This window comes from Lutjanus erythropterus, chromosome 17 (assembly GCF_056507025.1).
Source record: "Lutjanus erythropterus isolate fLutEry1 chromosome 17, fLutEry1.hap2, whole genome shotgun sequence".
NCBI classification, from domain to species: domain Eukaryota; kingdom Metazoa; phylum Chordata; class Actinopteri; order Lutjaniformes; family Lutjanidae; genus Lutjanus; species Lutjanus erythropterus.
The window spans coordinates 21,191,803-21,205,634 of record NC_139333.1 but is presented as its reverse complement, the minus strand read 5'-3'; the positions used below and the strand labels follow the sequence as shown (position 1 = coordinate 21,205,634).

The 13,832-nt window shown below is 42.1% G+C and overlaps 1 protein-coding gene across 3 annotated transcripts in view; it reads right to left on the bottom strand.

The window, feature by feature from the left end:
* dock1 (dedicator of cytokinesis 1) overlaps positions 1–13,832 on the bottom strand; it is a 260,399-nt gene that overhangs the window by 187,893 nt on the left and 58,674 nt on the right. For all 3 annotated transcript variants that reach the window (XM_084740732.1, XM_084740731.1, XM_084740733.1), the window contains exons 17-19: positions 12,965–13,068; positions 12,155–12,338; positions 1,759–1,856 (exon numbers count right to left, since the gene is read on the bottom strand). In XM_084740732.1, coding sequence (XP_084596858.1) covers positions 1,759–1,856; positions 12,155–12,338; positions 12,965–13,068 — 386 coding nt within the window. The remainder of the gene's footprint in view (positions 1–1,758; positions 1,857–12,154; positions 12,339–12,964; positions 13,069–13,832) is intronic.

The window sequence follows — 13,832 nt, the reverse complement described above, 5'->3', positions numbered from 1 at the left end:
GACAACTTTGGTTTTATTTCCATAACTGATATTTTATTTCTTGTGTAGAGTCATTTCACTCATTTTCTGATATTTATGTTTGGCTTATGTCGCATTTTCTTGTCTTATTGATGCTGTGTGATTTTAAAATGTTTTTTTTATTGTGGCTGTTGTTGTTTCTGTGGACCCCAAGGGGGACTAGCGAACACTTTGTGGAAGCTAATGGGGATCCAAATAAAGAATGATAACAGACAAACAAAGTATGGATCTTAGGGGGATGTTTTATGCTATTTTTGAGAGTGGAAGCAGCAAGGAGATTTGGATGCTATTTAGTAAACAAACGCTTCCAAATTAGAGGTAATCCCAAACATTATGAACGCTACCGTGTTGAATATGAAGCCCACACAAGCTGCGTGGTGTAACTAAATAGCAGTGAACTCCTGCTCTGACAGTGCCACCCATTACACACCCTGTGCTGCTGTTAACACGAGCCAATATAGTTCTATGAAGACAGTAATAATTTCCCTGTCAGCAGCACCTCAAGAAACACTAACTATATACACCCTTCCTCTCTGGGGAAACATGCTCCATTTACTCAGCCAATTCTGAGGCAATGTGAAAACAGATGTAAAGGTGTCGGAAACAGAGATATACTGCGCTTGGTCTGTCATCTCAGGATGGATGAGATTCATCACGGTCTCAATGAGAAACAAACATAGTGTGCGCCGCTGTGTGGAGTCTGAAGCACCGTTCAATCTCAAACAGGCCAGACTGCATGACAGAGATGAAGGAAGACTGCACTGTTTACTCAGAAGCAGTATCACATTAGAGCAGCGTTTCCCGGACTCGGGGCCGGGACGTAAATGTTACCTTGTGAGGCAGCTGGATTCACGAGATCATGAAATCACACGAGAATTCATCCTGCCAGGCTTCAGGTTATTCATTTGTGTCCGCACCAAAAGTGGTGCAGCAAAACAGCATCCGAGGAGGGACTACTGGCAGCTACACGCATAGTTTTAGGTGTGACGACAGCCAGAAGTGTTCATGCAACTAACTCATCTCGAACAAACAATGGCGGCTGTGGAAGACCCCAGCATAGATGTATAATGTATACCCTATTGATGAAATGTCTTTTAAATGCCAAGATGAAAATGTTATCTAACTGCACACCGACAGCCTCGGAGCACTTTGGAGAGATTGAGTGCTAATGTGGTTGTAATAATAATCACACCCCTGTGGTTTAATGAACTGGTCCAGCTGTGGCTGACACGTCTATCTGTTCTGATCAAAACTGTCTGGGTGAAGGACTTTTCTCTGATACACTGCAATCTGCCAGGCCCCCCAACCTGCAGTCTGCGCAAAACTTTCTCTAGAGAGTGATTTATTCATCTGCCCCACGCTGCGCACTTAAAGGGCCTCTGCCTGTACTTCTGACAGCAGGTCATCTCCTCCCCTTCTGTACGCTGTGTGCGGTGCTATGTGCTCCCTCCTTGCTGCAGACATCATGGAAAAAAAAGAACGAGCAACCTGTTCGCTCTGACAGGCAGTGAAATCATTTGTGAAATTGTTGCCAAGAAGCTGTAGCTTTCAGGAACACTAAGGATTGTGTTAATGTCAACAGCTGTTGAGACTTGTTTTTGCTGTTGTTTTTGCTTATCTGTATCAGGCAAAAGGATAGAACAATTAACAAAGGACGTTTGTAAAGATCATTAGTTTTTTTGTTTCAGCGTCAAAACAAAGATGAAGTGTGGTCAGCACGGTGCAAGATGACCCTCTGACCTTGACGACCTCGCCGCCTTCCACCTTCATCAGCTGACGGAGGTTCTGCTGCAGCAGGCTGGTGTTGGAGCGCCACTTCAGCAGGCCAAGAAGGTCCACTGAAAAAACCCCCCAAAAAACAAGTCATTACCACAAAACACAGCAGTTAGATCATCCTGTCAAGTGTAAAACAGTGTGAAGTAGAGGTCTTCATTGGTCCACCCAAAAACATAGACCCTGGACTTGACTCAGGACTTGTGCGGGTTTCAATCCACGTTTTATACAGTCGATCAGATCAGGCTTGGTTCCTGTTATATTTCTGTGGGTCCCAGGTCTGTTTAAAATTATGTGTAATACCCACGTTAATCCAAAAAGACCCAGCTGTGGTCAGACAGCGCCGATAATGATGGAAGTTCTGTGAGTGTGGCCCAACAGCAACTGCAAAGTGCATCTGTGGCCACAAGGTGGTGCCAAATGCACGAGCGAGTGCCCCTTCTCAGGGGGTGAAGGGTCAGAGAGCAGAGGTCAAAGTTGTCCGGGAGATCACAGATGATCGCAAACATAAATATACACTGCAATGTTTGCTTCCGTCTGTTGCTGCAAATACGTAAACGTCACTGCCATATTGGTCTGGACAAGACTGGCCTGTAATCAAATACATGTAAACAGGGAGCGGCATGAAAAGCACTATAAGCACTTGACAGAACCAATATGGCATCAGTGTTGAAGTAAGATCCAAAGGCCAATGCGCCATCTGCATTAGACGGTGACACAGAAATGGATTTTCACTCCTGTCCCATCCCACTCTCACAATAATACTCCCGTCTGGTCCCAATTCCATGAGCTAGGGAAAAAAAATTATTTACATCCAGTTCCAATCCTGGAAGAATGACTTCCATCCCATTCTGCTCCCACCAACCCACACATTTTTATATATTTTTTTTTTTTTTAAAAAAAAGGACCCATTGTTACGATTCCTCCTCCTGCCTGTTCCCATTGACCTTTTTCCCTGCCGCATTCCAGTCCCATGAAGAATAGTAAAACTGACTTTAATCCTGTGTCCCAGGAGATTCTAGAAAAAATGTCAGCCTCTGGATGTATATGTCTATGCAGATGATAGCAACTTATCAATCCTAAGCAATCGTTGCAATGAACGAGCAATCGTTATTTTAGTTCAAAAGGGAAAGCAGTCAGACGCAATAAAAATGCAAAGCTGATACAAAGCAAATCACATTTGTCATCCATCACAGTGACAACAAGTGGACTTCTAAGCTGAAATAATGAGTGTTTCAATCAAGACACTCAAGTGGTTCAGCAAGAGAGGAAGAGAAAATCTGGATGCATTTTACTGACTTTCTCAGCCTTGACTTCTTTGGATTATATGTGTCACGGCTAGTAATTCAGGCATTCATTTTTGAACCTGTGAGGACTTCTAGTGTGAAGGGAGATGGAGAGGTAGTGAGAAATGATGATTAAGTTTGAACATTTGAATTTGATGAGTGTTGGGTCAGTTATTTGTTTAAGATGCTTCTCCAACACACACAAGTCAGTTTGTAAATTTTCCAAATCTGGCTTTAGTCATTCTATTAGATCTCTGACTTTAATCATGGAAAATGAATTTAGGCGTAAGAGGATGAGTCATGATGTGATTAATCAAGGGAGCGTTCGCTCAGACCACCTTTGGGCAGATTATCAAATTGGGAGCTTTAAAAAATGCACTCATGTCGATTTGTTAAGGCACCGGCTCCCGTGAACGTCAGTCAGCTCTTTTCTACGTACAGAAGAGATTTATCTTCCGAAATGTAGTGACAGACAGTGTTGAGAGACATCAGTCAGTTTAGAGGCCAACTTCACTCACTGTTAACATCGAGATGAGTTTACCACTCCGCCTGTGAAACAGGTGTCTAATGTGTTCTGTGGTTCCGAGGGAGCTTTGTCAAACCCAGGGGAAGTCATCAGGGTTATCTTGTGTTGAGCTTGGAGATTACACAACTCTGCCTCAGCTGCATTGATTATGCTTAAACTCGTGGAGTCCCCCAGCTTTACAGAAATGCAATACTAAAAAGCTGGAACACTTTTTTTTAAATTTTATTTAATTGGATAGCAACCTATTCGTCTCTTCCCCCCTTTCCAAATGTGTAGGAGAACCTACAGCAGGGCTGGGCAATAGCTTCTCTATGATATGCCTTTACACACTTAATTATTATTGCCACCGTTTTTATACGATTATTCTCATTGTGTTTATATTTTGTGACAGCACCAATAGTCATACAGACAGTATTGCTGCAATTGATTAAGTGGTATTCAGTAACAAATACTGTGCCTCATGATGTATAATGTATATTGCAGAATAGCTTAAAATATTCATAGCCACAAAAACAGTTACACAAAATTTTCCAGAGCAAAAGGTGACGTCCTCAGAAATGTTGTTTTGTCTGTCCAGTTTTCCATAATATGAAACAGAGAAAAGCAGCAAATCATCACATTAAAGAAGCTAGAAGTGTGGAATAATTAGTACTATTTTTCTGTTGTTGATTTAACAATATATTAATTGAATAATTATCTGTCATACTTTAATTAATGGAAGAATCCGTCGCCCCATCACCTGCTTCACGGCAGCATGACAGGATGTCTTTTTTGCAGTTGGAAAAGATCAATTTCTCCACATGGGGTTTGACAGACAAATTTTACAGTCATTAGAGGCCCCTGATCATTTATGTTAAGAGTCTGACGTTCATCCCTCTCCCTCAGAATGACTGACCTGGATGAGATGATAAATAAATTGTAGCCGCTGAATCTCACATGTTGGCAGAACACTGGATATCTTCCAACAGCTTGTTATGCACTGCAACGACCCATTTTATTTATATGAACCACTCTTTTAATTCTTTTTTACACTAATGTACCTCATCCATAGCTATTATTGTTAACTGTTATGTAAGTTAAGTTTCTTATACAAGAAAGAGAAACCTTCCTATAGCAGATTCATGACATATTAGCTGCCCTGCCTGCATTATTTGACTTTCAGCATCTCTTCAGAATTCAGGCATTCCTGGGACCCTCGCTCTATCGGCTCCCTCTCTCCGTTCGCCATGCCTGATTGGCTATGTGAGAGTCAATCAAGCATGGCGACACCGTGATGGATGCCTATCATCTGCAAACCCGACAACCCATCGCGGCTGAGCCACCAGACCCCGTCTAAGCTACCAGGGATCCCCGTCCCCGAGGGGATATAGATTTGAAAATTGACGGTTTAGCACCTCAGAGAGACAAATGGAATGAGACGAGAATAAATCATCGGGCGGCTTGATCCCACCGGGGGCACCGCTGTTAAGAGGCCACACACACACCGCCTGTGGCACATGGGACGGTGACGCAGGCCGCGTCGGGGGAGATTCTGGCTTGCTTGGCTGGGAATTGTAAGAAAATCACTGAGCACCTTCGACAAATAACATCTGCTTGAGAATGGCTGTCTTTGCAGGCAGCCAAATTTAAAAGCTACAAAACTGGCAGATGGAGAGTGGTAGAATAATTAATTCTGGGAGAATAGGTTACACTGTCACTGCACAACTGAAATGCAAAAGACTTCACATTACCATTTGAATGTTTTGTTCAAGTAAACACAACCACTAAGTAGTTTTTCTTTAATGGTAACAGCCTTGTGTTCGGTTATCCATTTTAAAAGAGCAGGCTTTGTTAACACGGTGATGTAACAACAATGTCACATGCAGTATAAACTTTACTTTCCTACTCTCAAACTATTTTTTTTTTTCCCATGAAATATTTTTCTCCTTCCAGCCAAGGTAGGAACAGGATGTTAATACATCTTTCACCAGGCCGGGTCGTCTCCCGGCTCTGCTGTCATTAGATCTCGGCTTCTCCTCCAGCCTGCGTTTAGTGAAGCACACTGAAAATACCCAGGGAAGAGCCAGCAGCCACTTCACACGAGCTCCCAGAGCCGGGAGACCGCCTGCATAAATCTCGCTTAATTAAAGACTGTTTCATCTCGGATGTGGGGATCAGAGATGAGGTGTCATGTGTGTGAAGCAGGCAGTCTGTTGCAGGGGGCATTCAAGGGCCTTTTTTCCCCCTTTGCCTGAGTTAGTCTTCAGGAGAAATGACTTGTGACCAACCAGTAAGGCTGTGGTGAATATTAGTAATAAGTAGAAAATAAGTAGAAAGGTAAAGGATGAGCAATATATCAATATTAAACATTAGACGTCTATATATAGTTTTGTCTTTTCCTGGTGTTAATGGCAGCTTTACAATACAATGATGTAATTTCCTGAACTTACCACTCTGTCCTAGTTGTTCTATTACTTGCATGCTTGTCTTAAAATATGTTTTAGGACCCTTAATACTTTGGGAAATATATGACATATATAGTTACTGTGATTATTGGCAGAAATTGAATATTACATATACACAAGTGTGTTTTCATTCGTGTATAAGCACCTGAAAATAACAACTGTTGTATTTTTGTTACCTTAGAATAAGCGGTTTATGTCTACGGAGGTCGTGGGTCCACCTCCAGAACAGTCAAACCAAACACTGACTCTAGATGCAGCCTTCTGCATTCTTTGTGAGTTTTGCAGACACCAAGTGTTCTGCTACACACTTGGAAGGGGAGGGTGATGCAACTTGTCTTCGATCTGCAAGCTCACCGCTAGATGTCAGAAAACACTGCACACTGGAACTTTAAAATATTTCCCAAATCTCAGATATGGTTTGGAAGTTTTCCTGTCAACTATTTGCCGACTGCAAAACATCGCTGGATGACTATTCTCCCAGAACTGTTAAGGAGAAATCAGAATAGACACATATTGAAAATAACTGAGAAACTGTACAGGAAGATAGAAGGGTGACTGAGTGAATGAGTGAGCTATCGAGTGAGTTAGCTGTTTGGGTGGGAGTTTTAAAGAGCTTCTAGGTTTTAATAAAGCAGGCAGACTCCAGCACAGTCGGAGATAGATTCGCTCTGCGTTGCTTTATTAAAAGAACTCAACCCTTTTCCTAGAGCTTCGGCGTGGGAGGACATATCCTGGGGGACACGCGCACACACACGCACGAATGCATGCATGCACACACACACACAAACCTCTCTGTTTAATCAAACTCAGTGTGCAGTGACGAGGCAGTCTGATCCCCGAGCACCTATTGGTGCCTTGCAAATTACCACCACAAAGTGCCAGGTAAATATCAGCAGTGGAGCGGCTCTATAGGACTGAGCGGTCTCACCAGGACACACACTGCTGCTCATCCCTCTCACGCAGGGAAAACGGGGAAAAAGTAAGGCAAAGTGGACAAACGAGGGAAAGAAAGGTACTGATTGAGTTCTTCTTGCGTATTAAATACTATAAATCTATAGATAAGTAAAAGGTTAGAGCTCCTGACAATTTTTCTCCATCACGTCATCAGTGTGAGCAGGTTCTGCTTCTGAAACTGAGGCTGCTCATCAGCTGACATCACCACCCACCGAGCAGAGTGGGAGGGAACACACGACTGTGTTTAAATGACAACTTACACCGCAGACTAAACTTAATAACCCTCAAAGGGAACATTACTGTAACAACACACAACGCCCCCCTCTTTCACACAATATACGCAGCGGTACTTTGACAACAAGATACTTCTGGGGTCCGCAGTGACCTCATTACTGAAGCTTTATGGACATTTATTGTGCATGTTATCTGGGTCACACCTAGGAGAGAAAGAAAGAAAAATGCACTTTTCTTTTTCTCCGATGCAGGTCTTTGTTTAGACAGCAAAGATTTACAACAAGGTCACATAAGGCCTCTGCATTAGTATGGCGGCTGGTGGAGAGGAGATTTCTGTGGAAGATCGATGCAGACAGAGAGCTGTTGCTGTTCAGATCCACTGTCAGGTGTAAAATCCTGAGTTTCCAAAATGTCAGCGCATCAAGATCAACAGCCATGTGTTGCTTTTTATTTAATAACACAAAAAGGCTCTGAGATGGCTCTATAAGTGCAAGAGGTACAAAACTTTTCCAACTCCCAACAGTCCTGTGATGTGAGCAGAGAAAGTAAAGTCAAATTACTTGAAGTTTATAACCTCAGACGTCATGTCAAGCCTCTGTTTACTGATGGAAGAATTGGGACCATGTGCGTGACGCAACGGATGAAATCCAGTGCCTTGGTCTTCTTTAAAGGATACTTCAAGTTCATCAAAGCTTGAGTCTTACTATGTCTAGGTTGGCCAAACTTATTTGGAAGAAATAAAGAAGCTGAACGCTAAAATCATTACTTAAAGTGCTCTTTTATAGACTTAAAGGAGCAATATATAACAACTGTGTGTCAAAAAATGAGTACTGCAGTCCAAATAGTGAGTTGGAGCCATAGACTGTATATTAAATAGACTGAAATCCTATTTAATATACAATCTAAAGCTGAAGCGAGTTGTTTTCCCCATCCTCTTCTCCCTAGACTCGAGGAAGCTCAGGCAGGCTGCAGGAACACTGCAGGAGCCCAAGACAAGCACAACACTGTAATCTGACAATAACAAGCAACGATGAGTCCTACACTGTGAGTTAAACAGCTGTTCTACTCCTCTACTCCTTCTAAAAGACTGTAGATGATTTCTTACAACTCATAAACGATGCCTATTTCCTTAATCACTGAGGACATATCATGCTCATTTTATGAGTTATTACAGTAATTATATCACAGCTTCTTTCCCTCAGCTTCTGGTTAAATTGTGCTCAAGTACTGTACTGTTGAGTGCGCTCACTTTCAGCTTTACCTCCAAATAAAGTGGTTTAGATAATCTGACAAAATAGTCCATTTTATTTATATTTTATTAGGTACATTTTAAGATTTTTTGTACTTGCATTATTATGCTATAATATTTTTATTATCAGTGGCATTAAGTGCTGCGGAATAAAAGTGGTCTTAAAATGACAATAACATTTATTGCAATTATTTCTGGCTATACAAAAGTAGGTGTCATGACCTATGTGACATGTTCCTCGATCACCACTTTGTTTAGCAGAAATTATGCACATAAATAAGATCCAAGTTGTAATAAAGTAAAAATATCCTTTAATAATATTTGGAAAATTGGAGAATACAAACAAGCTGCTGATCTTCTCCAGCCGCACTTTATTTTACAACTCCTGAGAAGAGAATTATATCATATTTAGCTCCAGGAAAAGGTAAAAACAGGTTCATTTTGCTTCTTTTTGCAGGTATATAAAAGGACTATTCAGTGAGCGCTCTGATACTGCAAAAAGACTAAGTGCCAGTCCACACCAGCATCAATTTGCTTCAACAGCTCACTCCAAGCATTTCCTTTCACACTTGCCCTTGCGTGACTATTCAGAATTATCTTTGCGTTACCATGAATAAAAACATAAGGACATGATGCACTCCTTTATTTAAAACAGGGTGTTGCTGTGGGCGAGTAAAACAATTAATTTCAATTCCAGTCAAAGTTAGCCTGCGGTGAATCTGTCCCTTCTTCATTCTCATTCTCTTTCAGGCTGTGGCCAAAAACCACTGAGAGGAATGAGGAAGCTTTCATTTTGGCTCTAATTAAAACGGTGACTCCGTCCTGCACGCCAAAACAACAAAATAAACAAAGAATGCACAATGCATCAAGCGCACAGGAAAGCAAAGCAGACATTTAGGATGGGTCTGTTTAGAGTAACCGTGAAATCAGAGCTGGGGGGCTTTTGACCACTCAAACACAGGAGAGCAGCTTTTCACACACTGAGACCACCGTGTCTGGGGTTTATAAACATGTAGAAAGGCTGAAGGGACACAAGGGGCCAAAATCCTTCATCCATGAGCCACATGGCAGAGATGGGGATTTCCTTAGCTTAATAATTGTCATTTTTTTTCAGCAACCTGTGGGAAAAAATGCTGTAGGAGATTGACGGCGGTAAACAGCAGAGCTGTCGTCCGCTCAGCAGAGATGGACTAAAATCTAGTCGAGTCTGACTGACAGGAGGGAGTGGAGGAAGGGGGGGGCGGGTTAGAAGGAGAAAGGGACGAAGAAAAAACCCTTGAGCGAGGGCAAATGTCCAACATATGGACACGTGTAAAGACCAGGTGGAAGGAGCGACGGACCGCAGAGGTCCTGGAGTCCTGGAGAAGTGATCTTTCTTAAAGCGGTTACTGTGCATGGTTAATCCGTCTTTTCAAGTCAGAGTGTGTGGCCCAAAGCTGGTTTCAAAATCCAGGTCCTACGTGGCTAAAATACATTGGAAAAAATCTCTTTTTGAAGTAAATGTGAAAATGATTACTGCTGGAATTAATGCTTCTCTGGGCTGCAAACATACGCAGGTGTTGTTAGTTTAGTTTGGGGTTACGTGTCTAATAGGAAGCAGTACCACATTTAGCAAACCACAATGTAAAGAAAAAACAAAGGAAATCAGATCAACGAAAACTGATTCCACCTGCAGGCCTGTACCATGAAACAAGTTCAATATAACAAGGATACATTTTGTTTTTTGGCTTCAGTAAGCCTAACAAATCCAATCATGCAAAGCAGCCACACGGCAGTGGTTACCAACTCAGTAAGTCAAATCAGGTTTTCCCAGTTCAGCCATGAGTGAATGCATAAATTAAAAGGTTTAAAATGTCACTGCCCCATCATCAGGGCATTATTAGATCCAACTATTCTTACATTTATGTATTCCATTAAATATGTTGAGTTAATGTCTTGCTTAAATGTATTCTAACTGTGTGCATGACAATTTTAGCCTTTTTCTTTCAGCTGCCACCTCAGAGGCGTCTAACAGACTTGAGAGCAAATAAAAAATAGATAAGTCAGTAAGCAGGCTAAAGTACAGTGCTTCAATCAGTCTCTGCTGTAGGATAATAGTGGTATGTTAAGCACAATGAAATAGCCTTGACATTGCTTGAAGCCAGCAGGACAAAATGAAGAAGACAGAGCTGCAACTAAAATATTCACATTTAAGGATCAGGAATTTCCACTTTGTCTCCTACTTCTAATTTACTCAAATCACACATCAAAGTAGTGGGCGACTAATTTCATGATCAATTAATCGTTGCAGCTTTAGAGGAAGACAGGAGGGGGCCGTCCTACACAGGAGTGGACTCCTGCTGCTCCTGCTTCTATAAAAACTGGCCGGGGGGGAAGCCAAAGGGCTTTGATGGCCCTCCTGAGAGACCCTCTCACAATCTGATCTCCGCGGGATCTTCTGAGAATGGTGACGTCATTTTTCATGAAAACTGATTGGTCAGTAGGCGGTGCTTTTGTATGCACTGATCTGTTTCATGACCACTATGCTGAAAAGTAAACCCACACCCTTAAAGACAGAAGTTCACGTTATGCCTTGTTGAGATTTTCTGGGGTGTCACAAGAACCGATACTTTGGTATCAAGTCCATGCCAACATTTTGAAAACATGACAGTACTTGTTTCTTTGCAGTACCATAGGTACTGGAGGTGTAGTTCTTCTGGACATGACAAGGACAGCATAAACACTCACAAGTGCTGTAGTCTGCTGTAAAATGCCAGCAGAAGGAGAAAAACCCCTACAAGCACTGAAAAACAACAACTACACATGTAAGACAGCAACACGTGCAGCAACAGCTGCACTCCGACTAGTCCAAAAGAAAAAGCAGTGACGCGTGGATCTGCCCAGTTAACCCGTGGGGCGGGTGGGTTCGGATCAACTGGCAGGTCAAGTGACAAATCAGTGGTCCTCCTTACACCGTCCTTCACCTCTCTCTATCTCCCCCTCAGTCAAACACACACTGGCTGCAGCAGTGCACACAGCAGCGCATCCAGTGCGCTCTGTGAGCTCAGCTGAAAACACAACAACACAGGTTAAATCTTGAAACCGTGGAGTCTGTTCTTTTTCTACACTGTGCAGCCAAACACCAGGCTAAAAAATACAGTACAGCCCTAAAATGTGTACTACTACTATTCTGTTAAAATTAACTGTTAAAATAAGAAGGGAAAAACAGGGAAAGAATGAGAATAAAAAGCAACAGACTTGAAGTTTGGGCAGAAATCCATTTTGCATCATTTTCCCTACATGCTCTCCTGACAGTGATTTGTGGCAGGCTCAGTAAATCTTCCCCTCAGTCTTTTCTTCTATAAGCTCAGAAGAGTTTTTATTTCAGGTGACAAAGAAAAGCAACAATGGCTTTTATTCTTGTTTTTGTTTTTTTACCCTGGTATCGAATTAGGCATGGAAAGTCATGGAAATTCACTAGTATTGGTATCGACTACTAAATTTCTGGTATCATGACATACCTCGTATGACCTGCAGTAACTCATAACACCCTTCTCTGTTTAGTTATTTACATCCATGTCCGTAGGAGCACAGTTCCAGCTTCAGAAAGGCGGTCACTTGTACAGAAAACGATGAAAGACAACAGAATAGGAAAAACCACAAATGCTGACTGAAGTATCGAAGCTGTTACCGTTCTGTGTAAGCTTGGTGGAGCAGACCAGGGTGGAGATCTGGAAGGAGTCCTTGCTGATGGTGCAGTTGCCCAGGTTCTGGGTGCTTTTCCCAGTGGTGGAGTATCCTTTCTCCTCCAGCTCCAGCTTCGTGGCAGGTAGGTTCAGGTACAGAGACGAGTCCTCCAGCTTCTTTGCCTCCGCCTGGTTTTCCAGGAAGAGACTCAATTTATCAGCAAGTTTACAACTTACAGCTCAGCTGGTTCAGGAAGCTCATTAATTTCTGCAGAATAATTGAAATCCATATCTGGTGTTTATATTGTAATGAACTGTTTTGTTCTTTTACTGTGGGTTTTTAAAGATGCCTCGTGTATACATCATTGAACCAGTGTTTTTCTGCCAGTTGTTGCATGTGAGAGTAAAAACAAGCTTCTCTGCCAAACCGCAACCTTGACTGACAAGGGCAACGCAAAACATAAAAGAAAGCAAAATCTAACTGGAGGAATTTTTCCCACATTAACTTTTTAATTAACATAAATGGGCTCCGTAACGCAAAGGTTTCATTATACAAGGGATTTTAATTGGGAAGTAATTTCATTTCACTGTGGGGGCTGATGCGTACCAACTGCACAACCCTCCATAGAAGGCACTGAAGCTGTTATTATGGCAGCTACTAATGAGACGGACCAATTTTTCACCTACTGTAGGAATGATTTCTGTTGGTCACGTCATGAGGAGCGTGGGCCGGCGCAGCAAGTAGCCTGGAACAAACACACCAGAACCCCCACAGGCCGAGAGCTAACTGTGTAATATGATATTTCCCCATTTACCTTGTACACGATGAGATCATGCTCGCCGTCCCTCAGAGTCGTCCCGTCGTATCTCATCAGCTTCACGAAAGACAAAGCAAAGATCTTCTCTGATTTGTCTTTGGCTGTGGGAGGAAGAGGAGAAATGTGTGAGAAAGACAGAAAACCACGAGATGGGAGACTTGAAATTACCATATCCATGCGTGATTTACTTTCTCTTTTTTTGGACAAAAGTGTACTTCTGCACGTACACTCTGTGTTTAGATGAAAAAGTGCATCTTCAGGAAATTAAAGACAACATAAGAGCTGTTAGAGCAAGGCTCCGTTGCAATAAACTATGCTGCATGGCTGCCTTTACAACAACTCATTAACAAACAAGCAGACAAACAAAACAGATTCATCTCAAATGTAAATCTCAGCACTACAGGCCCTGAGTCAGCTCCTGAGTTGGCACAAGACTCGACTGACTCTACCTTTCCCTCCGCTGGGACTGTATCTGTGCATGCGCCGTTTCCCTAAATGGGGCAGACACACACATTACACTACATCTACTGTGTAAAGAGCAATTACACATGGGTGTGAATTAACTGTGCGAGGTAAAGAGCAAGTGGGAGGTGCAATGACACGAATTTAACAGTTAATTACAAGCTGATATATCCAGTATCTGAAAATGTATTTGATCATTAAAGAAACTGTTTTAACAAGCATATTTTAAAGAAAGGAATACTCTGTTACTGTTACTGTAAATGCATTTGCAGAGAGAAATCAATGTGTATTGTCACTTTTATTATTTTACCAGCTGTTTGATTGGTAGTTTGCATTTTTTCATATCTCAAATATGCCTGATTTGCAGTCAGCCACTTGCAGGTCATAGAAATATTCAAAAGGG